General features: G+C 39.4%; 2 protein-coding genes across 7 annotated transcripts; both read right to left on the bottom strand.

Annotated features, from left to right (window-relative positions):
• Positions 1 to 1,280: 1,280 nt before the first annotated feature.
• Positions 1,281 to 8,585, bottom strand: LOC122876936 (UDP-glucuronosyltransferase 3A1-like). 2 transcript variants are annotated; one of them, XM_044197923.1, is made up of 10 exons: positions 7,322 to 8,585; positions 6,929 to 7,030; positions 6,700 to 6,820; positions 6,222 to 6,385; positions 5,801 to 5,965; positions 4,882 to 5,090; positions 4,543 to 4,688; positions 4,241 to 4,326; positions 3,607 to 3,826; positions 1,281 to 3,499 (listed from the first exon to the last, which is right to left on the bottom strand). In XM_044197923.1, exons 1-10 carry the CDS (start codon positions 7,497 to 7,499, stop codon positions 3,232 to 3,234), a joined length of 1,659 nt encoding a protein of 552 aa, XP_044053858.1. In that variant the 5' UTR covers positions 7,500 to 8,585; the 3' UTR covers positions 1,281 to 3,231. The 2 variants fall into 2 exon arrangements, with proteins under 2 accessions (XP_044053858.1, XP_044053859.1); XM_044197924.1 differs by lacking the exon at positions 7,322 to 8,585 and having other exon boundaries at positions 6,929 to 7,298.
• Positions 8,586 to 8,723: 138 nt separating this feature from the next.
• spef2 (sperm flagellar 2) lies at positions 8,724 to 26,747 on the bottom strand. 5 transcript variants are annotated; one of them, XM_044197911.1, is made up of 39 exons: positions 26,526 to 26,747; positions 26,016 to 26,118; positions 25,618 to 25,870; positions 25,234 to 25,404; positions 24,797 to 24,943; positions 24,189 to 24,265; positions 23,836 to 24,055; positions 23,352 to 23,540; positions 22,368 to 22,555; positions 21,120 to 21,291; positions 20,653 to 20,875; positions 20,417 to 20,490; positions 20,131 to 20,197; positions 19,927 to 19,967; positions 19,561 to 19,664; positions 19,100 to 19,347; positions 18,863 to 18,935; positions 18,612 to 18,766; positions 18,324 to 18,530; positions 17,858 to 17,964; positions 16,431 to 16,558; positions 15,655 to 15,793; positions 15,404 to 15,535; positions 15,017 to 15,162; positions 14,853 to 14,909; positions 14,672 to 14,735; positions 14,242 to 14,301; positions 14,020 to 14,149; positions 13,784 to 13,909; positions 13,366 to 13,504; positions 12,688 to 12,760; positions 12,295 to 12,451; positions 12,085 to 12,191; positions 11,590 to 11,772; positions 11,225 to 11,317; positions 10,660 to 10,830; positions 10,154 to 10,390; positions 9,283 to 9,405; positions 8,724 to 8,973 (listed from the first exon to the last, which is right to left on the bottom strand). In XM_044197911.1, exons 1-39 carry the CDS (start codon positions 26,581 to 26,583, stop codon positions 8,908 to 8,910), a joined length of 5,208 nt encoding a protein of 1,735 aa, XP_044053846.1. In that variant the 5' UTR covers positions 26,584 to 26,747; the 3' UTR covers positions 8,724 to 8,907. The 5 variants fall into 5 exon arrangements, with proteins under 5 accessions (XP_044053846.1, XP_044053847.1, XP_044053849.1 ...); XM_044197912.1 differs by having other exon boundaries at positions 17,858 to 17,961; XM_044197914.1 differs by having other exon boundaries at positions 18,324 to 18,506.
• Positions 26,748 to 26,888: the final 141 nt, after the last annotated feature.

The raw sequence follows: 26,888 nt of genomic DNA, 5'->3' as shown, positions 1-26,888 counted from the left end.
AATCAGGTTTGTGCGTATCACAAGCCATTTATGAGCAAGATCCTCTAAAAAATACATTGCCCCCCCATGGCGGCTGATGGACAATTTTATCGTTCATCATATTGATGATAAGATGATCATACTTTTGTAATATAACTACTAACTATCTGTCAGATAAATGTTGTGGAGTAAAAAGTATAATATTTCCCTCTGAAATGTGGTGAAGTGGAGTAAAAGAATGAAGTAGCATAAAATAATACTCAAATTAAGTGCAAGTAACTCCAAACAAGTAAGTCCATAAATTATTATTATAGTACTGATTATGCAGAATGGCTCCTAAATTGCTGGCGCATTACCCTGTAAGCAGTGTATTTAATACTGTAGAATGCCTACTTTAACTATGTTTGGGTATGCTAATCTATAGCAATGAATCATATACTGTATTTTGTTACTTCATCATACACTCAGTTGCCTGTTTATTAGGTACATCTAGCTAAAACTAATGCAGTCTAATACAACAGTCCTTCAATACATCCTACCTTCATGAAGGTTGTAATTTTCATGTTTTTTCAGTTTCTGAGAGGTGTTTCTAATATTTTGTCCACCCAATCTATATAAATGATGATAAATTAAGTAAATATTAGAAACACCTCTTGATATAATGCAATACAATTCCACCACAAACTACATCCTCTAAAATTACCATACACTTTCTAAAACAGTTTCAACAAAAAACTAACATCCTTAATGAAGTTAGTTTCAGGGCTGTTGTATTAGACTGGTAGGTCCTAATACATGTAAAATCTTCATTTGCAAAGTAGCTGAGTACAGCCATCAGAAAAATTTAATGGAGTGAATCTAGTGGAGCAGAAGTGTAAAGTTGCACAAAATGTTAACAATAATACATTGGTAGTAATGTGCCAGATCCTTAAAGCTGAAACTTTAACAACAGTATTTGAATACATTTACTTTATTATTACATTATTTAATTTCTAGTTTTATTATTTAATTTTTAGTTTTTAGTTGTAGAATTAGGCTTAAGTCCAGGAAGCCATTATATTTTTTAGGCACAAGATGGGGGTTTTTAGGCACAAGTTCACTAGATGGGGCTCTAACCCACAAACACAGACGTGAACTTGAGAACACAAATTGGTGAATATCCCAGCAACTCCAATACATACTTGGACCAATCTGTTGACCTTCAGTAATTACAGAACTTATTCAGCCACAAAGATTTGCTCTCAGCTCCTAAACAATCACTTCCCACCACCATTCATTATTAATAAGACACAACTCATGGGAACATGCTACTGGATCCATTTAATGCCAGCTACAAGTATGTTCAAACATCCTTTTTTTGACGCATATACAAAATTCACATCAGAGCCATTTCAAAAGAGCACATAAAACTATTTATGTTTCAAGGACAAAACTTCTACAACCTTTACATCATTAATTCACTTCTACTTGCTCCATCGTACGTTTTTGTATATGACATTTTGATTAAATTATCATTATGTTGTTTTATTTTTGTTGATTTCATCTTCCTTGTCACTGCAGGACACCTGTATTAAAACAGTTTTGAACTAAGTGTCATGGCTGTAATCAAATGTATAGATGATTGCAATTCCAACTTAAAAACATAACTGTAAATTAAATGCAATTACTGTATTAAAACGGCCAAAAGTGACACAGTTTATTACTTTTTGGACAGTTGTGTATGTTGTCTGTTTTAGTCTGATCACTATTTCTTCTAGCTTTTGTTTCTCTCTACTTTGTTTTTTCTGTTTCTTCTCTGCTCTATGATTTCCCTGTCTTCTATTTTGCATTGGTGTATTTTTCTTCTGCTTCATTAAAGTGTGCTTTTTTTTTTGCATTTTTCTTTTTTTCCCTAGTGGTCCTGTCCTGTCATGCTTCGGCTGCTTTGCCCTGCCTGTTTTGGATTGCGTGCGAGACAGAGGAAGACTCACTGGCACCTGCAACTGCCAGACAAACAGACAAATGAAATGCAGTGAAGTAATGGACAGCTGAATGGACAGAGAACAAGCCGTCCTAATTGGTCATTATTTCCTTGCTAATCTATATTTTCCTCCCTGCTAACCCCCAACACAGATGTGAGGAGTGGAAGGGAGGACAGAATTGGGGGCTTGAGCGCTGACCGTTAACATTGCTGTGTGTTTTTGTGGCTTGTTTAGAAAGGGAAAGGAGACTCGGTGGAAACCAAGACAGGAGGGTGTGGGGGTCAGAGTTGAGGATTGCAGGTGGTGCTGGTGGTTAATAACTGAAGAACCAGTAGACCATAACACTGCCCCAAACACACAGATGCGCACAGACATAGACACATGCATACACACACTTTGCAGGTAGAGCATTCAGAGAATTCAGGTGTATTCTGTGACTCTCAACACACTCTGTCTACACATACAGTACGTACCCAAACCAGCCAAGCAAAGCAGCACACAAAAATATTCTCAACACCCTACCATGGCTTGCTGCCATTTGGAAAAATGCAACAACATAAAGCACAAATGCATTACTTAGTTAGGGTATGTGTATTTGCGTGCGTACTGTCAACCAGCCCTGCTTGCAGCGCAGCCAGGTCAAAGCAGCACAGAGGTGTTGGTCAATGTGGCGCTGCAGTACAAATGAGACGTCTGGTAGACATGATGGTGCTGGGAGGGGAGAGGGCAGGACTCTTGGCATTAAGGCTATTCCACTGAAGTGAAACTGAAAATACAGAGAGTGAAACTTCAGTAAGGAAAGAAAAGTACTCAACAGAAAAAGCAAAGTTGAGCAAGAGTATTAATGGCATCAGAAACGCTGTTTAAATGCATTTTTTGCTAACTAAAATAAAACCAACAGCATTGTTCTGCTTTGCAGTACTTTGCAGCTTTCCTTTTGATAATAAAAGGGAATATTTTGAAAAAATAACTTTTTTAAGTTATATTTTTGTCCTTAAGGGATATCTTTTCTGGGCCTATCGGGCAACAGGGGAAAAGGAAGTTTGAGTTTAACGCTTGTGTCAAAGCAGAGGTTTCCTACATCAACATGCCAGCCTGCTATCACTTATTTATATGAATCAGTTACAACAAGCATGGTTTACTTATTAAACATCTGCAATATTTAAGGGTAGTGGGAATTAATTTTTTAAAAGTTATCATATTGGTACAGTACACAATAAGTCAGAGATAAAAAAGTAACACAGAACTGAGGTATAAATCTAACGTGTCCCTCACGAAACGCTTAGTGCCGCTATCGTATTTTTTTGTGTTTATCCGTGCTATTCTTGTTCCTACAGAAAGTCCAGCAGAGAACTACAGGTCCAAGAAGCCCCAGGGAGAGAAGAAGCACCAGGTCCAACAGGTATCTCTGGTACCATGGTTGTGCCAGTGAAGCTGGCCTTAAATGAGTTCCACCTCCACTGTGCAGGATGTGCTCCACCCACTGGATGAGTCGAATGGCTGGAGGGGCAGGATGAGATTTGTGGATCCTGCTAAGGGACAAAGCTGAAGACTTGAACCTAGAAAAGGAGAAATGATTGGAAAAAAAATAGAAAGAAAAAGAGGGTGTAGTTACAGACATCTCTGTACTCTACTACATCACAAATATTGCCTGGCCATCACATACCTGATGTCCTGTATGAGTGTTTGAATAGTGGAGCTGAGCAGTTCCCTGGTGATGTGTGTGGGGTTGATGGTGAGGCCAAGCCCCTTAGTTTCAGCCCTCACCACATTATCAAACTGGTCTCCAAACAGAGGGATTCCCAGCACAGGAACAGCATGGTACACTGCCTGCAGCAGGCTGTTTTGCCCACCATGGGTGATAAAGAGACGTGTTTTTTTGTGGCCTGGGGTAAACAGAAAAATAGAGAAAGCTTCATTACTGAGTAAAGGAAGTAAGAGTGTTTAGTAAAGACTGATTTTTAACAAGCATTTTTAACAAGGGATCAGTAGGGATGTACACACATGAACACTTTTTTCTTTGCCATGATTGCACTTGAGTCTTGTAGCATTTCTTTAAATATTAAGAGGTTAAAGGGAAAGAATGGAGCTGCAGTGCAGCAGTGACCCAGTCTCCTTCTGCTGCAGTCTTGGTCCAGTGTCTGACAGGAATCCTACCTTGAAATTTATTGTTTTGGTCTTCTTTCAGATAGTCCAAAATGCTCGTAATGAACAATGCTTTTGACGGTCTATCATATACTGTAATTCCGCCTTTATGTTTGTAACACAGGGTTAGGGTAAGAGAGGCAGACTGTTCCTACCCAGTAGGTCATTAAGAGGCAGCCAGTCCACTATTCTGAGATTGGGAGGTGTGTCCAGGTGAGATGGCCATCGCTGGGGGTCATACCTGCAAGCAAAACACTGCGGTTTAGGAACTTGCTGTAACATCTTGCCAAGTACCAAGTTTGTTTGTTTTTGAGTTTGATTTAATCTTTTCATGACTGTGAAAAAAATCATATTGTGTGTGCTTTTCCCCCTATTTATGTGTAAAAATTGAGATCTTTGACACAGAATGTTAAAAATGATATATTTTTTATGTCTATGAATTGTGTCATCCTTTTACCTCCAGAGCACCCCCTGAGGGATCCTGGAGAGGCCAGCCACCAGCTCCACAAGAAGAGGGTCCACAGAGACTGAAGAAACCATTGATCCCAGAGTCACGACAATGAAACCTGCCTCTCCAAAACTGGAGATCCACAACTCAAGATCCTGAGGGATCAAAAGGGGTGGTGTATGGAGTGTTGAGTAAGGCAGGATGAGCGAGAGATGGTTGTGCATAGGGAGGAGTAAAATTCCAGAGAAAAGTGGGAGTGAGAAAGGTAAAGAGAGGGAAAGAAGGCTAGTTAATTTGAAAATCTGAGTCTCACTGATGTATTTGGATATGTGCATCAAGAGAAGAGACCTGTTCCAGAGGCTTTGCAAGTTTATTCAGCAGACCTCCCACCAGCACAGTGTAGGGCATAAGAGGCTGGGGGAACTCCAGTGAAAAGTCAGTGTTGAAGGCCCAGAGTTCAGCTCCTTGATGTAACTCCTCTAGACCACCAGGGAGTGAGCCTGACTCAAGGTGGCGCACAGCTACTTCCCTAAATGTTGACCATACAAGTTCCTGGCCTTTGAAATAAGACACAAGACACAATCAAAAAGAACCAACATTGTATGCCCAATATTTGTTGAAAGCCATTCAGATTTAATTATTATAACTAAATGATTGTTAATGGGTATTAGCTAAAACACTTACTGACTAGTCACGAATAACACTAACAGAGCATTCTTTCAGGAAGAAATGGATAGTAGATGGTGATACAAGGAAATACCATTAAGATAAGAAACAATCTTATTCCTGAGAAAGTAGGCTATTGCATATGCAAACAATGCTAGAATGGAACAAAGACAACAGATTTAAATGAGATAAGAACAAATTTAAACATTCTCACCACATGTACAATCAGTCTCAATGGAATATTAGCCAAAAATGTACAGTATGGAGGAAATTGAGCCAATAAAACAAAATAGTATGGATTACTGTATTTAGGTGGTGTGCTAATGTCAGTAGAGGATGTTGAACGCTGTTGAAGATAAGTAGTAATTTTAAAGTATTAATATGGAGTCAGTATGTTGAAAATGAGAGAAGAATGAGAAATGAGAAGAAATCAAATGTAAAAACTGAGTACATTCATTATATACAAAAATGCGCTAATTTAGAATATTAATACGTCTAGAGAGCCATTGACAAGTACAGCGTACAATGAAGATGTGTGTTATTAAGCAAGCCAGATAATACCCTTGACAATGTGTGATCTCCTGTGTAACACCATTCTTACCTACAGGAGCCAGGAAAGAATAAAAGAGGTTCTTTGCACGACCCCAGAGGTTCATGTGGTCAGACAGCTGGGAGCTGAAGACTGGGATGTAAGAGACTGGGCTGGGGAGCGCGATGGACAGAGGACCATTCAGAGCGCCAGGATAGAAAGCTATATAGTGGACACCTGGAGTAAAGGGTAAAGTGCATGGAACGTTTGAGCTGCTGTTGATTTATTCAAAGCTGTTGATAAATTTAAAATAAAAAACACTGTGAATCTGGCTGACAATTTGTTTGAATTAGCACATTTAAATACGTCTAAAATCTACAAATAATGTAAGTGGCAAGGTATTGGTAAATCATATATTACTGTAGTAATGTTAAGATTTAAAGGATAATTGTAATTATGAAATAAACAAAAGCGATATGAACAGCAGATGTACCAAGTTTGTGTGCCAGGATGAAGGAACAGGGATTAAAAGCATCTAGGATGGTGATGTCGTAGTGTTCCCTCTGGAGGAAAGTTATCATCTCTTTGTCCCCTAACAGCTTGTCACACTGATAGGACAGGTGGTTCATGAAGTTTAGAAAGTTATTAAAGTTATCTCTGAAAGAGAGAGGGAGGAAAAATGAGAGAGTGAGTAAGATAAAGACAAACAGAGAGGCAAGGGGAGTGAGAAAGAAACCATTTAAATCTGATATAATATAATGCTGTTAGAGACAAATATTTTTGTCAGATGTCAGAAGGTTCAGAAGTCTAAAACAGAGACAAATTGGGCATCAGTATAATTCAAGAGCATCAAAATGTTGATGGAAAACCAGACTCAAGATCAAAACAAGATGAAGTAGCTTGTAAGAGTGTGTCTGTTTCTCCTAACAAAATTATCAATGTAGCCATGTCTCCTAAAATCTGTGTGATACCTTCCCAGTAAAAACTGTGTCTGTTGCTCCAGGAACCAGCCATTGTATTCTTTGATGTATTTCTCTCCTAAGGACCAGGTGCTCGTCTGGTAACTGTCTGCACGGCCTTCATCGGAAAAACCTGTGTGCATTTCAAAAGAAATCTGCAGTCATTTACATGAAAATTAGAGTGACAGAGAAAGGATGAGAGAGAAGTTGTGCAAAATATGTTTGTGTGTGTATAGTATACCTGTAATAACAGGGTTACCCAGTTGCAAGAGCATGCGGACCTCATGGCCATGCTGGTTTAAGTTATGAGAAATTTCATCTAATAACAAGTAGTGGCTTCCTCCTGGAGGAAAGGAGAGGTGAAGAAAGACTAAATCAAAACTGTTCTATCACTATGCTTTCTGGACATTTGGCTCACTGTTTGCATCATACTATGTGAATTTGCATATAATACAAATACTGTAGCAAATTTCCTTCACAAACTTTTTTAACAACCTGTACCTATTACTGTACTTTCTTGACTCTTCAGTCTGGCAAGGAGTTGCCTATTCTTCTTATATTTCAGAACAAATATTTACGATGAATATCTCTATTACTAGTAAAGGGCACTTGAAGTCACTGCTCCACTACTCACCAATTAAACAGACAGTCAGGATCTTGGCAGACTGAAGTACTGGAAGAGCCAGAAGAGAAAACATCCAAAATACAATTCCCATGTTGTTATTAGAGTACAACACACTGACCTGCAGCCAAAGTCCTCCTAAAATAGTCTTCCAATTCAAAAATAAACTGTAATGAAAACCTTCCTGCATGAAGAACAATTTATTGTGAGAAAATTTGCCCTTTTAACTGTATAATACAGCAACAAAGTTAGATCCAGGAAGCGACTGGGGCAGACAGGTCCAAAGCCAGAGTTGTGATCCAGACAAATGGAAAATTTTCCACAAGAAATCAGCAGGACAAAACGCAGGATTACCAACATATAACTGAGGAAAATCCCGAAAATCCCTCATCTTTTCAGTGCACCAAGTTAGGTCCTGAAAGTCTTCTTTTTGATCTCATGTCCATTTGAGCCAGGAGTAAAGATTATTTTATACAGTCTCCAGTGTCAAGTTGATAGGGGGAATCCCAAATCCTTATTTAGTGTACCTAGAATCTACCCAGTATGCTTTGTCTTGCAACAAATGAAAAAGGTCCAACATTAAGACACTGATTTATTCCTTAGTATTCAGGAGGTTTTGGATGCATGTCTGCGACTATCATTCTATCTATATGACATGTGAGTGGCTCTGTTTTCTCTAAAAGTCAGACACTGAGAAGTCCAAGAGCCCTGGACCTGCAGTGATAATGAAAGGGAGGAAAAGAGAGAAAGGGCGGTGGGTCAGGGGGGTGGGGGGTTCCCTAAGCCCTCGTTGTATCAAATTAGAGAAATGGAAATGTTAACAGGAGTTACACTCTCTCAAGGCTGCTGACAGAATGTAACCAATCAATAAGTACAGGAAAGGACTTACTGATTATAATGATATTTGTTGTGACACCAGTACCTAATTTAGATTAGTGATGCATTAATAAGTTGCTTTGTCTTTAGTAACAAGAAAAGCTAGCTAACAACACTGATTACTTTATTTATATATGTCTTTTTTTTAATTTCTTCATTTTTTTATAGACAGCACGCACATTAACTTGATTGGTAGACAGGCAGCAGTGACTGTGAAATAGAGTAGCTACCATAACACATCACTGCTGAATGAACTGTGATAGGGTTGTGGGTGCCCTGGCAGGCAGTTGCTGGTAAGTCAGGCTTGACATGTAGGTTATCCTGGACAATGCACTCATTGTAGTTGCAACCAATGCTTGTCTGTGTCAGGGAGGTCATTAGAAAAACAAGTCAGTCAGAAAAACTGCTGGAGTGTATCGGGGGAAAAAAGTGAGTACGAAGGGTCAATCCTGCCATCACTGATGTTATTGTTGTCATTTCAGTTATGTTGTCATTCCAACCTTTATCAGTTACAGACATTTCTATATTCTGAAACAAGTTATGGTTGCAAATCTATTTATTCAATACTGAAGTAAGCAATACATTTCAGCAAACAATTCAAATGTAAAAGTAATGAGAATACTTCAAAATGGACAAAGCAACATCTTGCATTTCCTAAGTGAAAGGTATTTGTGGTGCAGACAGATGTATGTATTGTATATGTACTGTATATGTCTTATCCTTTAGGAAACTGTCAAGCTGTTAGCCTCTTCTTCATCCTGATGGGCCAGTAGCAGTCTATGAATGTTCTGAGAGACAAAGAGAGAGAGAGAGAGAGAAATTTGAGAGATAAATAAAGGTTAAAAACAAGAAAGAAAGGATACAAAGGGTGGGGAGGGAAGAGATGAAAGATGAGGGTGAATCCTCATGTAGGTTCATCAGCTTAAAAAATATGCAATGAGAAAATGAATGCACATGATGGTGGACAGTCTGGATGCTAAGTATGTGTGGCTGATCGCAGCAGCAGAGGATAAGTGGTGTGCTATTTTGGATTCTCATCTAACAGACACTGTAGTAGGGGAACAAGTAACAGGTGATGAGTCTACATAGAGACTTACTACAAGCTGGTAGTGTGTTGAGGTCTCCATCAGGCCCTGGGTGAAAGGATGCTGAGAGAGAACGGCGAAGGGGACACAGTCCTCAGGGTTGTAGCCCAGCTCTCTGAATATATGCACCAGGTGCTAGAGGCCAGCAGAGATAAACAGTATTACCATGAGGGAAGACTTTAATGAATAATATGGTTAATTATGCTTAGAAAATGTATTTTTCAGTATAGACCCGTAGCCTTTAAAATACACTAAGGTATTCTGCAAACTCACAGAATCCATAAATTAAAGGTCCAGTATGTAGGATTTAGTGGCATCTAGCAGTGAAATTGCAGTCTGCAACCATTTGAATACCACCCGTCTCACCCTACAGTTACAAACGTGTAGGAGAAACTATAAAAACTACAGAAACTACAGTGTACTGTAGAAATATGGTGGTGCAACATGCCGACCTTTAAAGCTATTGACAGCTTTAGTATAGTGGGGCTTTTTTTCAGCGGCTTGGCCTAATTTATTTGACGCCTCATCCCCAAAAATGGTGTAGCCTAATTTGTTTTAAGTTAATTATGTAAATGAAGGTGTGGACTCTCCACTAAACATCCCAATTATGTAATACAAGTCAGGTAGGTAACCCTTTAATCGTGAATCTCATACAATCCCACAGAGATTTGCTAGTCACACATATTAGTTGCATTTTGAAACTTAAATAAAATACACCATGCCTGTATATGCACATTGATGGTAAAAATGATGAAAGCATAATAGAAAACAAAATCTTGTTGAGGGAAAATGCATTCTGCTGAATTGAAAATTAGACAGAATTTAGTCAACGTTTTCTTCCCTTAATTAATTCAATATTATAAATAATAATTTAGGGCTATACCTCAGTGTGCTCCTCCTGACTCAGGCAGTCTGGAGGAAGGGGGATGTCATGTTTTATCTTGTTGAATTTGTGGCAGATGACAGCAAGGAGAGCAGGGATAGATACTTTCTGCTCCCCCAACAAACTGCTTGATGCACACAGAGTCTCTTCTTCCTTGCACTCTCCATCAAGTTCTGATGAGCTGAGCTCTGTAGCCTCTTCTATACTGGGCATAGACTGCATACACAACACATTGTCCTGTTGATGTGCAATAGTTTGTACCGAAGACAAACAAACGTTTCATTCCAAAACAAATTACCAACCACTAGAAAATCCTGACACATGCTGTTACAAAATCATTGCTGGCATTATTGAAAATAATATCACTGGTTTCTATTATAATTCTGGGCCATCTGAAGACAGTAAATAATGATGTTTTGACGATAGAAGGTAGAAGATAAAATGCTTTTGCTATGAATTGAGAGTGGAAATTTAATTCACTTTTCTTTGTACATTAATTTACTCACCTTGACAAGATGGCCCGGTGAGGAGTGCTTGAGATGTTGTCCCACCACTACACTAAGTGCTCTGATAAAGCCCTGCCTGGGGTTGGGGTCAGCTGCAAAGTACTGCAGCATGGACACATAGTCCAGTCGAGGGGGAGAGAAAGAGTGGTCCGCAAACAACTGGAAAAAGAACTAAAAAGGAAGAATAGAGGCAAATGTTACTTTATTTTATTTATTACTTGCAGTGCAGTTCATTTGGATGCACAGTACACATAAGACTTTGAGGTTTGAAGCCTTTGAGGTTTAGAAGAAAACAGATGGCACCATGATGACTGTATCCCCTTGTGTTTTAGATTAATTTCTTTTTTCTATAAGATAACATCGAAAAGAGCTGAAAAGTCCTTTTATACTAATAGTTTAAAAAGTTGGGTCTCTATTCTACCTTTATGTACTTTCATTACTCTATTGTCTTTGTTCATTCTTTTTATGTCTTTTATGTTGTTTGTGTGCCATGACCATTTGAATTTCCCATTTAGGAATAACAAAAGTTTACCTTGACTTGGAATTAAGTTGTCAGGTAGTTTACCTTGCGTAGGTTAACCAGACGGTCATAAGGTAGAGGCTCAGAGGGGTCCTCGGGGACAGGCTGGACACTCTCAATGGAAAACCACAACTCTGTCTGATAAGAAAGGAGGCAAGAGGATGATTTTAAACATTTCTTTTAATGTTTAGGGAGCTACAGTTTTCACTTTATACTATATAAAGTGTACAATATACAGTGTACTAAATGTGTTGTCATGCTGACTTGAACCCAGGCCTGCTTGTAGAAAGTCTCAGTATATATAATGTCACAAGAGCAAAGAGGGCGGGGGGGGGCGTGGCTAGATAACTTGTGGATACAGGTTCATCCAGAATAGAAGGACTATGTGATTTGTGTGTGCAAAGACTAACCTGTTGGTACTCTTCCTCGTTTATATAGCCTGTGTCGCCAGTATCTGCTGCCTTGAAACGTTGTAGCACGACCAGCAGCTGTGTTAAGGAGGGAAATGGCCAAGGGAGGGCAGCACTGAGCAGAAACCGACGCCAGTCTATCAGCTCACAGTCGTCCGTTAGCAGAGCTACAATCTCCATCAACTGGGGTCAGGAGAGAAAAGGACCATGCTTCTGTAAGCAATGTCTTTTATTTGGATATTTAGACTATGCAAGTAACTGGACAGTATGATGCAGGAATGTTTTGTGTCTTGCTTTGCTTTCTCTGCTGGCTACTGTGTTGTAGCCAGCAGAGTGCTATGTGATTATGTAAACTTTTTGTCAGTTGACTCAAATTGTTCATAAACTGTCTAACTAGCGGCCTTGTTATTATTGTTATTATTATTATTTGGTGCTATGAGACAAATTATTTCCCAACTTTGTGTTTTGAGTCTCTGGAATAAGTGAAAAGAGTACCTGTGTTTCATTCTTGTCGATCCAAGGCTCAGGCAAGGTGTTTCTGCCCATGTTAACAGAGATGATATGCCTGAGCAAACTGAAGAACTCAGAAATGGACATGAGGCCTGAAAGTCAGAAAGAAAGGAAAAAGATGGATGGATGGATGGAAAGTTGGATAGCAGCATTAATAGACCCAATCACACCACGACTTGTCTCCCCTGTATGCACCTGATGGAGCAACAGTGCATAGCTGTTGGTGGAGTGACTCTAGCTGAGTGATGGTCGGGGTGGACCGAGTGGGTTTCTCCAGAGGAGGTGGACGGGGAGGAGGAGCCGGGCTAGCCACCATGTGGCAGTCTCCATTCAGGTAAAAGTCAGTACATTCCTGGAGAAGAGAACATGGAGAATCTTAAAATGGGAAGATTGACACTGTGGTCCATTGTCACATTTCACACTCTGGAAGAACAATTCAGATTTACATCCTACAGTTACCCTGTAACCAGAAAAAAGAATGAGAGACCCACCTTGTAACTAGTGAGCACCTTACTATACTTTCCTGCGGCAGATATTACACATTTTCTTTAAAAAGAAATTCAATACAATTATAAAGTCATTACGTACCAACACCAGCTCATTCTGCAACTTAGCACCAGCCTCTATGTGGTGCCGAATCACCTTTGATAGTTGGTCAATACTAAAAAAAAAGGAGACAGACACAGACAAAACATCAACCATGTCTTCTGTGTATAATTAATATCAAAAACTATAATGTTAGTATTATTTTCAAAATAACCTCAGGAGCACTTAAAGGGCTTTCAGAAATTTGGATATCTTTCATGTTCTGACTTTTTTTCCAAAAAATAAATAAATCAATAAAAACAGTAGCACACTAGTCCAACAATTCAATTCTGGAGGGTTATATACATGCACATATATAGTATTATGACATGACATGGTGATAAAGTACAGATAGCATTTGTCACACACTAATCAAAAACAACAACACTAATAAACCAGGGACATCAGTGCTGTGCTATGCTATTCAGAATCAGAATCAGAAATACTTTAATACAGCAGCTCACTATCTTGTCAGTGCACACAGGAATAGAAGTACTAAGCAAAAAATATAATACACTATAATACAGGTCAGAAAATAAATTAAGTACCAAGCGGGTATAAGTATAAAATAAGTGTGAAGTACAAAGTGGGTGCTATTGCTGCTTCATTCACATTCATGTCCCTCTATATGCACGTGGCCCATACCATACCTTACACACACACACACATACTGTACCATACCTCTCCATTTCTGCAAGATAGTGTGCTTCTAACCACGTCTCCATGCTGCTAAAGGTCTGTTCAGCTCTGCTTTGAAGGGAGTGCAGCATCACCAGACCATGACCTTTCACCAGCGCAATGCGCACCTTTGCTGCATTTTCTGGAAAACACACACGTGCATGCAGGAAGACAAACAAAAGAACACAAGCATATATAACCATATTGACCATGTGCACACACATGCATACATGTATGTATGTATGTGCACATATGAAAATACACATGGAACAACAAACTCACCTGCATGTATATATTCTTCATATTACACAGTTCCACTTAGAAAATTGGCAATATGTTAATATGACGATTAAATATGTTGTGATATTAAGAAAGTACTGCATCTCTTAATGTGTGTGTGTGTGTGTGTGTGTGTGCATACCCTCGTGATCCAGTGCAGCTGCATATTCTTTATGTATTTTGTTTCTGACTTCTTGATCATGAGTCTTCTTTGAGTTTTTGTCATGAGCTGGTGCAGGGCTGAGTGCCGGTGGTGGGGATGGTGGACCTGGAGGAACAAGAGGGGGGGTTTAATGATGTAGAAGACATACTAAAACATACAGTACATGCTAGAGGGCACCTCTCCATAGTTTTCTAAATACTCTGCAAAAGACATGCCTTTCTGTTTTTGTGATGACTGCTTCCCTTGTTCTTTTTTGCTTGCACTTGCAGAGGCCCTCGCCCTCTCCTTATCTTGTAGTCTCTCCTTATGCTCTTTTATCTCCCCCTGGTGGGCTTCTGCTGACACCTACACACATGTATAATCCATACACTTCAGGAGTCGAAAAAAAAAACTTATACCTTCGCAATATGCTCATGCAAACTCACGTAGAGCATTACCAATTTGCTGATGGCTGTGAGTGCCTCCTCATAGTCGGAGATCAGTTTCTCATGGGGTAGCTAGAGTTAACAATGAAAAGGGTCAATATCTCTTACTATAAGATTATATATCAGCATATCACCATTAATATTTTCAGAGTTTTTTTGATTGTTTTGAGGTACAATTTCACACACTGCATTTGAAGTGCATTTCCAGAATGACACAAAAAAATTGTCAATTAAAAAGAACTGTCTTATAAGATAGTACAACCTAAAACAACTAAAATAAACAAATACAGCAGGGTATATAATATATATGGCAGTCCTTTATGAGTGGATATGAGTAGATTCTAAAATAAGAAAATCAGTTACTGACCTTGAGGAAGACTAAAAAAGATCAAAGTGAATGAAAGCTACATAAAGAGAGGTAGGAAATCTGATTTGACATGACCTTGGCAGGTTCTGTCTGACCCTGGTCTTTCGTCTTGGGGACCCCTGCTGAGGAGTCAGGACATCTGGGGAGGAGGGAAATACAGGAGAATAGGAGGAAATTGTGTATGTGTGTATTTGGACTGCAAGGAAATGACAACATCCATTTCATCTTTCAGACTACAGAAACACTTCTCCCTTACAATTTAGTTTTCCTCTTGTCCTCTCCATTATCCATTTGACTACCCGCTGGTTCAGTACTGGTGGAACAAAATGCATTTTTCAAAATGCAATTTTGTAATTTAATTTCTTGTATTATTATCTTGCATTAACATGGTTACGTTGCTATTAATAGTGTGTTTCTTGCCTCTCGTCCTGATCCTTCATTTCTGTGGTGTCCAGTAGGGGGATACAGACAAAGTTGGAGGGTAGCGCAGGCAGCACCTGTCTATACATGCTCACATAGTAGACCCTGAGAATACAGAGTGTGTTCTGGAACCGGTCCAACTCCAACTATATAACACAAACAATCCAAGATCCAATCCAATCACAAAGAGTTACATAGAAGACGTAGGTGCCTATACACCATAAACACAAAGAGGATGAAAAGAAGCAATGCAACAGGTACAAAATACACAGAATAAAGGAAATTGTCTATAACATGAGTTTATAGTTTATAAACTACAGAATTGAAATGGCCAAAAAAATTACATTTCTGTTTAGTCAAATGCTCACACAGAAACAGAAAAGTTACCTGGATGAGTATAGAGTGGTGGTTGATGAGGACGGCAGTATGGTCCCCCAACCAGCCCATGAGAGCAGCCCTCTCTTGCTCGTCCTCCTCCTTACGCTTGTCACTAATGTCCCACAAACGTTCACATAGTTCCTGTACACATTTCAAAATATCTCCATATATTTTATTTTCATTTTTTAGCAGGTTTTAACACTATTTTCGTCATCAGTTTAAGAATATTTGTATTGTATTATTTTACAAATTCTTCTCACATCCAGTCTCAGATGTAGCTCTGCTTTGGTATCCTCGTCTTCTCTCATATCCTCAGGTATGCTGTTGAAGTCCTTCTGCCACTGAGACACTAACTCCTGCTTCAAGTCTGGACGCACCAGGTAATGCTTGTACTCCTCTCTACAGATACAGGGAACCAGGTAATATTTATCTAGTAATAAATGTTTATTATTTTTATTTATCACAAATATATATATTTGTTTTACAATTTTCTATAAACATACATTTTCTCTTTCATTTGTAAAATATTTCTGACAAAGGACCTAATGGTATGAACATTTGGGTTACATCCAATTGTACCCAAAAACAAGAATAACCATGACAACCTGTGACTGATACTGTATTCAGAGGCTAATTAGAAATACTTTGTTGTTCAACTTCCATACTGGATCTGCAGCTATACACTAACATGACAAAACCTAGTAATAAAAAGATAAATTGATTGTAGCTAACAAGATATTAGTGGCTCTTGGGGTGTGCAAGGTGTATGGCTACCCACACTGTTAGGTTTACAGGGCATAGATGTGGTGCTAGCTTTTCATGCTATCAGATATAAAGATGTAAGAATACATGTATAGACATGTCCAAGTATTTAAATATGCATCTTCAGCTATAGAGATCAAATGTAAAAATGGAGAAAAGACAAAAGAAAGGTGTCCATTATGCAAATGCTTAGTTATGTGCTTATCTGTAATTAGTGTACTACATGAAATGTAGTGTTTCATGTTCCTTTTACTTCAAAGGCCTGGCAGAATACCTGATGTTGAATAGGTGATGATTAATAACAGTGCGTTGTGAGCGCAGCTGCTGCATCACTGTCTTTATATTGTTCACATAAGAATCACACACTGTGTCCCAATGGGTGCATAGGTATTCTGGGATCTCCTAAAGATAGAGATGGGGAGGGGGAGAGATGAACAAAAAAGGGGGCGAGGGAGGATAGAGGACAATAAAGCAAAACAAGGCATACTGTAGTCTGCATCAGATTTCACAAAGACGTCACATGACATATTTTCACATAACTGAAACAGACCCTAAAAGGCAATACAGGTAGTAAAACTGCCAGGTCACAGACTAAATCATGTTGGAGGGCCACCTTGTGGTAAACCCCAGTGAGTGCATCTGATTTATCCTTTAACTCCCACATGAAACAAACTTCAAGGACTGCCTTCTTTCACCTACGCAACGTTGCAAAAATCAGGCACATCCTGTCTCAAAATGATGCCAAAAAACTAGTGCATGCATTTGTTACTTCTAGGTTGGCAATTCCTTATTATCAGGCTGCCAGAATAAGTCCCTTAAGACTCTCCAGTTGATCCAGAATTCTGCGGCACGTGTACTGACAAGAACCAGGAAAAGAGATCATATTTATCCAATAATAGCTTCTCTGCACTGGCTCCCTGTAAAATCCAGAATAGAATTTAAAATCCTTCTCCTCACCTACAAAGATGATGATCAAGAACCATCGTATCTTAAAGAGCTCATGATACCTTATTACCCGACTAGAACACTGCACTCCCAGGATGCAGGGTTACTTGCGGTTCATAGAGTCTCCAAAAGTAGAATGGGAGCCAGAGCCTTCAGTTGTCAAGCTCCTCTCCTGTGGAATCAGGTCCCAGTTTGGGTTCGGGAGGCAGACACCATCTCCACATTAAAGAGAAGGCTTAAGGCTTTCCTCTTTGATAAAGCTTATAGTTAGGGCTGGCTTAGGTGAGTCCTGAACATCCCTTAGTTATGCTGCTATAGGCTTAGACTGCCAGGAGACTTCCCATGATGCACTGAGCTCCTCTCTCCTCCTCTCTCTCTCCGTCTGTATGCATTTTTATCCCATTAATGCATGTTACTAACTCAACATCTTCTCTCTCCCGTAGTTCTGTGCCTTCTCGTTTCTCTCCTCTCTCCTTCTGTGGCTTTCAGCAGGTATTTCTGCATCCAGAGCTGCAGAGACTGGATCTGCGCTTGTGGGCCTCTTGCTGCCCCCGTGTTCCTGTTCGACAACTGCTACTACAGTTGTTGTTATTGGCTCTGTTACTAATACTGACATTATTTTTCCTATAGCTGTCATTCCTATTATTATTAATTTATTAATATTAACACTACAATTACATTTCTACTATTTTAAAAATTCTAGGTGGTATTTGCATTGTGCCCCCCCAAAAAAAACAAATAGAAGTTGTATCCTACTGGAGGAAGGGGTTCATCCACATAGACCCAGCTGGATGACCTTGGGCAGGGAGAGGCAGAGTCCTCATTGGTCACTGAGGAAGCTGACGCCTTCCTAGAGTGCCCTACTGATTAGCCAGGAGAAAAGTACATACATCATCACTATTACAAAGTAGAATGAATCATATTCATTGAATGTTAAGCATTGATTAATAATAATCATTGTATCATATTAACTTTTATTGGTCCAATTAATCCACTAGAAAAACTGATAATGATAATAATGTGTTTTCTTATTGATTACAGCAGTGGGAAGGTAATTTAGTGCCAAACCACCCTAAAATAGATCTTGGTAATGATATTTAAATTACCTTAAACAAGTCAGTCACCATTTGTCAGTAGAATGAGGCAGAATTTCTTTTGTGACCAGAAGTGACTTTAAAATAACAATTAAAATGTGTAATCCACAGACTACTGATCAAATCACCTCTGGGGGAGTGTGTGTTGGATTTGGAAAGTGACATCACACTTTGGGCTTTTTCCTCATTAAGGCTGGAATAGGAGTCTGTGCGGCCAGGGGCTTCGTCTGTGAGGGCTGGAGCTTGGTCTACAGTTGGAGGTGTGGCTGAAGAGGAGGAGTCTGGAGCTTTCCCACTGTCCAACACTACATCTTCAACAGGAGGAGTGGCAAGAGCTGAGAGAATTAGATGAGGGAATATATTGGAATAGGAATACGGAGTAAATATTGCATTTCTTTCAGGGAACAACCAGTTACCTTCCTGTGTTTGCATCATAACTTCCTGCAGGACAGACTCCAGCCTCTTGCAAAGCTCCTCCACGTCTACATCTGCATCAACACGGACCAAAATGTTTTGCTTTCCACTAAACCATTTCTCTAGTTTTGGCCAGGTGTCCTGAAAAGCTGCGATCCTTGAGAGGGGAAAAGGATGTTAGATATTAGACACACAGTTGTGCAGTAACGTATTAATTCCACTGTAGCCTCCCATTTGATTCTCATTTTGGTACCTGTGTGGAATCTGTGCCAGATACAAGTTCTTGTCTGTAGGATGGCAGGTTGTAGCAGCAGCAGTATCTGTATCTGCACCAGGTTTGGGAGCAAGAGAACCACATAAACACACAAACATACAATTTACCTTTAACTGGTTACTTGTGTATGTATATTTACACACACACACACACCATCTAACAGATAATGTTTGGTATACAGATACATAGCATTAAACTCCCACTCCACTAACGTACCCGTCTGACTGAATGCACGTCGGACCACACACTCATCAGGGATATCCAGCAGCAGAGCCAGGTCCAGTACAGGAGCTGGGGGTGGTGGAGGTTTGGGTGGATTAGGATCAGCTGCAAGGTTCGTCCTGCTGCTTACAACGCCATTCCCTACCTCTACAGACCCACCCAGGGCTTTCTCTAGCAGGTAGGCCTGGGTGATGTCCACTGGAAAGCCATCCAGGATCCAGCCTGACTGAGCTGGAACCTGCCTAGTAAGGACACAAGTATTTCACTGTCTAGAGAGTGCTTGTGGGGTTGTTGTTTGTTTATTTTGTCCACACTGTATATGAAAGTAAGATTGTATCATTGAGATTTCTCTGAAATATTGACTATGTGAAATGAATTGCATATGGTAAAATTGAGATAATACAATTGACTGAATCCTATATACTGTATTTTATAGCAATACAGGTTATACTTACCTGATAGCCTCTACTATAATGTCCACTAATAGCTCATTAGGGATGGCGTTGCCTTTCCTTAGCTCTTTATCTGCAGCTGCTCCCTGTATGGCCCGGGTAGACAGCTGGATAAGGGACATGTGAGCAGGAAAGTGTTCAAGTGTTTCATTACAAAAAAGGTAATTCTGAAAATAATTATGTTATTATGTATGTGACTCAATATTTCAAATTATTAGTATCCCAAAAGTCATTATTTTATCTACAAGGAAAGTTCAGGTTCAGGTTGGTTAGTGATATAAACTGAATACAGTTAAAAGGAATATATACAAGGAAGTATATACAAAATAGTCAGAAAATCACAAATGGAAAATATACACAAACACTTACTCTTATGTTACTGTCTCTACTTTCCTCTTGCGTGTCAAGATCTGAAAAACAATAAAATTAGGAGTGACGTGTATCACATCAAACAAGCAGCTGTGTGAAATACTAATTAATATGCAGTGCATTTTTATTACAAGCAAATAAACACATTGTAATGTAAAGTATAAAATAGCATAGAATAGAATCATGCTGGCTTCAGTAACCCACCAGGTTTCAGTGATGTGGAGGATGTGAGCAGTTGCTCATTGTCTCTCTCTTCTTGCTGCTCTGTGACCTGTACATGTTGTCCAAAAAGGTTTGTTTTAAAAGGTGAAATGCATAAGATAATTTTAAGGCAATGCGTTTACAGGTTTATATATTTTGGCACCGGCAGGAGAGACTAGTGAGATTATATGGTCCTGAAAAATCATTTTAAAGGCAAAATGATGTGACAAAATTAAATAAAAAGGGACACTACTGAAGTTACAATATTATTATACAGTATCAAACCAACCTCCTCTCCATTCTGGTAAGCATTCAGCGCCTCCTCAATCAGTGTGTCAGCTGATAAGACACAGATGCCATGGGCTAAAGCAGAAAACAACACACGTACTCAGCAACAAATAAGCCATACAATCTTATTCCATATCCATTTTTAATATATAATTTCAGTAAAGACATAATTAAGGGGTATGACATCGTGTTTGTGTGTGTATCCTTGCATCTGTGGTCGGATTGCATGCCATGTACCTTCAGCAATCTTGGCCAGGCAGGTGGTCTTGCCAGAGCAAAACTTGCCCAGGACACAGGCCTTGAGGGTAAAGTGAGGAAATGAAGGTGAAGACGGTTCCATGATGTGTTGATGAACAATGTTCCTCAGTCGCAGGACAACATGTCCGAGAATGTTGTTGTTGGTCAGGGGTAATTTGGTCTCCCCTGCTTCCTGTGGCCATGCCCACTCACCTACCATGTTCTGACAAACATAACATATGGCTGAGACAAAGAGGATCTTCAACATTCAGACAGTTCAGGGCTTCAGTTCAGGGACAATTCAAACTTTTTTATTGTCAAAACTGTGAAATCAGCATTCGTTTGAAAATGTGGGTTTGACCAACAAGTTATTCAGTTTACACAGACAAGCTAGATGAAAGTGTGCGGGCAAACACACACATACAAACGTGATTTAAAAACACACTGCACTCGTGTTTCAAACTCACAGTGTATTCATCATAGTCCTGGTTTTTGAGTATCTCCTGCTTCTTAAGCTCTACAGGGTCTAGTGGGGTAGAGAACTCAAACCCTGGCTGCTGGCCCTTTATCGGCTCATAGAGAGGCAGACCACTGAACAGCAATTCCTTCCACTCTCTCATCGGCTTCTCTGGAATCAGACTGGACATGACAGCAGAAAAAATGACAGGAGGCAAAGCTAGACTTAATAAGTGGAATTGTGGTTAAAATGAAACCTGGAAACCTGAACTACTTAAGTTACTGCTTACCAGGTAACTAATAGGACCGTACAGTACTTTTTAATGTCCTCTAAATGTATTCGAAATAAAACTTGATTGAAACTAAAAATTATTAAACTTAACTGTATTTCAAGAAATGGTTAATCTAACCATGAGCAGAAGAGCTGATGTACTGGATATGTAAAACCTAGGGTAGCAGGATACATATACAAAGTGAATATTGAGCAGGGTTGTGTGGCAAGTGCATATCTGTGGAAATGATGTATTTGATCATGAGAAGAAGCAGACAGGATCTCCTGATTGTATCTGACCACTGGTCAGTTGTACAAAAATGTTTCTAATATTTGTAATTTTTTCACAGGTTTATGACTAGCATCCGAATTAGCACTGCACCACAATGCTTCAGTTCATTACATAAAATATTCCTGTCTTCAGTCAGATTTCAGATTGTCAGTACTTTCCTAAAATACATTTTTAATGTTTTACTGTAAAAAGAAAAACAATGAAACAATGATGAAAGGTAGAAACAAACCAATACTTAAAGGGCATATGAGCCCATTTTTCCTTCTGTTGCTCCTGTTCTTGTGAACTTTATTTTACCCAATTCTTATTCTGAAAATTTAAAAACTTTGATATTATGTTTTGTGCTTGATTGTGAATTTTGTTCAAGCATAAATAAATAAATAAAATTTGCAGACAAAGCAGAGGACTTGTCCTATCACTCCCTCAATCCCATCCCTCAGATCATGAAGTGGCCAAAGTCGAAATGTCTTCACAACTGCAGTACATTCAACTCAAAGATTAGATTGCTTTACTAACTTTTACAATAATTTCTGATACTAATTATTGGTAACTACTAAGGGATGTAATTTTTATAACACATTTTGGAATTTCTACATATTCGATAACTGACAGACCAAGAGGTCAGTTTGGAGGTTTTAAGCCCAAATACCGTATGCATGTTTCTACTGCATCATTAAAAGCAACTGTGTTACGTACTTCCCAGTGAGCAGTCGATATTCTCCAACCTTGGTGGCCAAGTCCACTATCTGCTCCAAAATGGCCTTGCAGCTCGTAAAGTGCTTCTTGTACCTGCTCTGAGCTCGCTCAGCAGCAATCCTGTTACAGAATTCCATCTCCTTTCTGATCTCTTCGGCGCCTTCCAGCTTAGCCTGCTGAGCCAAAGCCTATACCAGGCCCCAGTCAGAAAGATGGAATGAGTGGAGAAGGCATGACATAAATGTTCCTGCTAATTACCACTGTTGTAAGTAAATAAGGAAGATGAAAGATGTTACATAGGTCATTTATTGTGCAAAACACATAACTAGGAGTTTTTGTGGAAAAAAACCTTAAAGAGACACAAACTAACAGACATCAGTTTTTATAATCAGTAGATTACTGATATTGAAGGTTGCAGAAAAAAGAAAGGAGGATTTCAATCATACTTCGTTCCACATTTGATTTTATGATTTTCTCCCTAAATTATCTCCTAAAAAAGATCACTTTTTCACTTTTTAGAGTAAATGGCAAATAACCGCATAATCTGAGTGTTAATCGCATGACAGTCTGCTCAGGGACAGCCTGACTTAGGTTTATAACAACGCCATTGCACCATGACCACACCGTACTACAACACACTGTATATTTAACACTGAAACCATGCTGGACCATGGCCTTCATCTTTTGCGAGGCATTTATCAAAGTATCTGTGCCTTCCTTTCAACCAAATCAGTCATCTACAGTATACAGTAAGTGTCACCGGAAGGACATAACAGATAAACATATAGGTGTTTATTTCATGATTCATACAGTCTTACTTTATCTGTCTCTCTGACCTCCCTCTCTCTCTCCCTCTCTTCATAATACCAAATCAACCCTTTCCCCTCTCTCCCTATTTTACTACTCATACATACTCACTGATACAGCCTAATACAAAGCGACAATAGAGAGAATTATTCTTCTTCCTTATTCATCCTATCTCACCGCCTCCCTCTCCAGAGCTTCCTGGAAGTCCCTCTCTCTCCGCTGCTGGTACTGCTGCTCTCTGAACAGGCGGTTCTCCCGGATCACCTCCTTCTGCATTCGTATCTGGAGGAGCTGAGCTGCCAAACGCTGCTCCTGCTGAGTCTGACGTGTCAGACGCTTCACCAGCTGCTCCTCTCGCCGTGCCTCCTGCAGGGTGAGGCAGTGGTGGCTGATCAGTTGATTGATTTTGGGTTAATGACACATGTCAAATAACCGATTGTGTGAAGTCGGAGGATAGGATGTGTAAGATTTATTTAAAATTAATTTTCCATATTACATTACATATGGTCAACAAAAACAAATGGATAGATGACTAGATATGAATGACTTGAGAAAGATTCTTCAGAGGAGAAACAGACTGTACTGAATGAATTCTCAAGTCTCCTGAGTTGCTATTTATCTCTGTTAACATTTCCCAATGAGAGGAGAAGAGAAGTTTCACCTCTTGAGCTTCATGGGCCTTGAGCTGCTCCACCAAGAATCTGTCTCCTCTTTTCTCTCTCTGCTCACGAGCTACGGCGTTCTCCTCCAGCCTCTGTCGGATATCCTGTATATACTTGCTATTGGATTGCAATATCAGCTTAGTTCCACTTCCAGGGACCTCACAGCCCTGGCGGATGCCACCAAGAGGAAAATCTCCAGGGAAGGGCTGACCACTAGAACTGAAAAGGTTCAAATCACATATTTATGAAGTCATTGTTCTAATGTATGATGAGATGGTGGATATCTCAGGTTGCTATAAAATTCCCTTAATACAAATATTTAAATAACATAATATTACATAAATACAATCACCTTGAAGAAGAAGCAAAACCATAAGTAACCAGTTTCTTCCTGTTTTTTTCAAACTGGGCTATTTCAGTCTGGACCATCTGCATGGACAAAATGGACAGAAATTGTAATAATTCCAGAAAGACAAACAAACTCATGTCACTCAATTAATTGTTGCCGAACTTGTGGCATGACAATTGCCTTAGAGGTAATATTGTATACAGAGGGTCATCAGTTGAAATTCCTAGTAAATCTGGAAAATCCCAGGGAAAACCTGGGCAGAGAAAGTGAATTAAAAACATCTCCCCTCTGTAAACAATGACAAGTTTTAAGCAATAACAAGCTATTGGTTTTGAGAAGACGCTTGGAACATCTGGTGAACTTAAGAACACACACAAAGTTCTTGGGCCTGAAATTTTCTAAGGTTTTTTTTCATAATGTACTTGACAGATTCTGATGACCAATGTGAGTTTCTGAAAGGACTTCTACCTAAACTTAAGTCCCTTTGTCAGCAAGCACTGGCCTTTACAAACTATGCAGGCACCACTCTATAGCTGACCCTGTGTCAACAAGCCCAAAATGTATTTCCCTCTGTATTAAATTATCACATAATTATTTAATATGGATCACACCTGTGCTTGTTGTGTTCTGCGTTGCTGCTGATGTTGTCTCCTCTTTAGGTTGAGCTGTGAAGTGTAGGGTGGTGGCTTGGGCACCTGGACAATAGTGGCCTGGATACAAGTCATGATGTCATTGTGCTTCTGACGACACACCCGCAGCTGCAACACACACAGTTCCCCATTGTCAGTAGCATGAACTTTCCTTTATTTCCATCATCAAGCTGCTGGGGTTTAAATGTAGGTTTATTACTCAGTACATGTATAGCTATAGTAATGTCTAACAGCAAAATACTGCAAAGAGTTGTAACTGTGTGGCATGTGAGACTGAGAAAAAAAATATAATAATTTTAATTTTTTAAATAATAAGACTGCCTTAAAGTCTGGTCATACATTTTGATCTTATGGGGAAATGTGTTACAATACTGTATTTTACTTTCCACCTCCAGTACCTTCTCAGTATTCTTCATTCGTTTCTGACCCTGGACTTTGATTTGTCTCTTTTGCTGGATGGGATGGGTCATCACAGACCTGTCGTTCCATTGCTGGCATTTCTCCTCATAGTGCTGAGAAATTTTCTGCAGCTTCAGCTCTGCATCGCGTTTCACCACCTGATGCAGTCGCTACATAAAAAGAAAGAGTAAGCTTGAAAATACATGTTTTTGTAGATATTGATATTACACTAGTCTAATAATATGAAGTTCAAAAATCAAAAATGAATGAAAGACTGAAAGACAGTCGTCGTTCCTATAAGTCACCATACAGTTTTTCAGTATTGGTAAATGACCCCTAAACACATGCACATGCTACACATACATCTATACAGCCACTCTTACATCAGAGTAGATCTCATGCTCTTTTTTGTGCAGGCCAGCAATGGCTGCAGGCTGCATGATTTCCATCACTGTCCCGCTGATTTCTGCTTTCTTCTTCTTTTCAAGTGAGACATAGAGTTGGTAAAGGAGGCGTGTGGCAACACCTTGCTTCTCCTGCATCAGTTCCTGGGCTGTGTTTATGTCGAAGGAGATCCCCAGTAAGTGGAGAGTAGGCTCAAGGCGGGTAAAATTATTCAGTTTGGAGATGGAGGTGCTATGAGAAAAGGTGCAAATAACTTTAATAATTATGAACACTTTAAATGAGCTGGATAATTAAACAACAGTTAGCTATATTTCCAGCGACAAAAAGCAAAGGAGCATGGCTAGACAGCTAGAGAAAGAGAGAGAGGCCAACTTACTCTTTCTTCATAAACATACTGAAGTCGCTCTGCAACTGATATTTATGCAGAACCTCACCAATTAGATAACCACTGGAGAAATTCTTGGCAAAGGTCTTTGGCTCTGTGAAGATGAACGTGCAATTATTTAACGTTAGGCAATGGACATTTTCAACATGTGATAATTTTATAATATTGTTTACAATTTAAAAAATGTTGGACAACCATTAAAGTAGATTATAAGTAAGTAAGTAGGTTTAGCCTAGCTGTGTTTTTTCCAAAAAATACTCTTGGTCCATTTTTAAAAATAACGTTGCTCATAATATATCCTACCCTACCAATCAATATCCCTTGCCTGTGTTGATAATTTAATCATTGTTTATCGTCCTTGATATGTAGCATCTAAAAAAGCTCTTACATTGGTAGCTTTCCTTTTAGTGTGCCAAAGTAATCACAGTTAACCTAACGAAACCACCGCGTTAACATAATTAAGCTAGCAGGTAGCTAGGCTGTAACTTTAGTCACACTTACCAACAGCTTTTGACAGCCGGAGCTCCTCGTTCAGCCACCTGCACAATATATCCGACATCTTCTTTCTTTAACGTTCAACTTAGACAGTATACAACCTAATAATTTACATGTTACTAGGTAATAATGTGACTATTTAGCTCGCTAATAACGACTGAACAGTCAAGAGCGGAGGAAATCCCAGCGGTGCACTGTTGCCATGATAACATGTCAACTGGGCTGCCAACATGGAGGCACTCATGGGAGCGGGCGGGCCCAGCTGGCCCTGGATCGGTTTTCATAGCTACACTCAAGTGAAAACAGGAATGTAATAACTACAAACGGATCCAGAACCTGTACAAGTTCGCACTTAAGAAGGTCAGCAGG

The sequence above is a fragment of the Siniperca chuatsi genome, linkage group LG5 (genome assembly GCF_020085105.1).
Source record: "Siniperca chuatsi isolate FFG_IHB_CAS linkage group LG5, ASM2008510v1, whole genome shotgun sequence".
Taxonomy (NCBI): Eukaryota; Metazoa; Chordata; class Actinopteri; order Centrarchiformes; family Sinipercidae; genus Siniperca; species Siniperca chuatsi.
Note: the sequence above shows the minus strand (reverse complement) of the source record. Positions and strands in the feature narration are given on the sequence as shown.

Coding starts and splice junctions, on each gene's coding strand:
- LOC122876936 (XM_044197923.1), bottom strand. CDS start 7,499: ATGCAGGAAGGTTTTCATTACAGTTTATTTTTGAATTGGAAGACTATT. Junction 5,966..6,221: donor CATCCTGGCACACAAACTTG/GTACATCTGCTG, acceptor CCTTTACTCCAG/GTGTCCACTATATAGCTTTC. Junction 3,827..4,240: donor GCCTCTTAATGACCTACTGG/GTAGGAACAGTC, acceptor TGTTTACCCCAG/GCCACAAAAAAACACGTCTC.
- spef2 (XM_044197911.1), bottom strand. CDS start 26,583: ATGTCGGATATATTGTGCAGGTGGCTGAACGAGGAGCTCCGGCTGTCA. Junction 19,665..19,926: donor GTAGAGACAGTAACATAAGA/GTAAGTGTTTGT, acceptor TCCCTTATCCAG/CTGTCTACCCGGGCCATACA. Junction 13,910..14,019: donor GTCATCACAAAAACAGAAAG/GCATGTCTTTTG, acceptor TTGTTCCTCCAG/GTCCACCATCCCCACCACCG.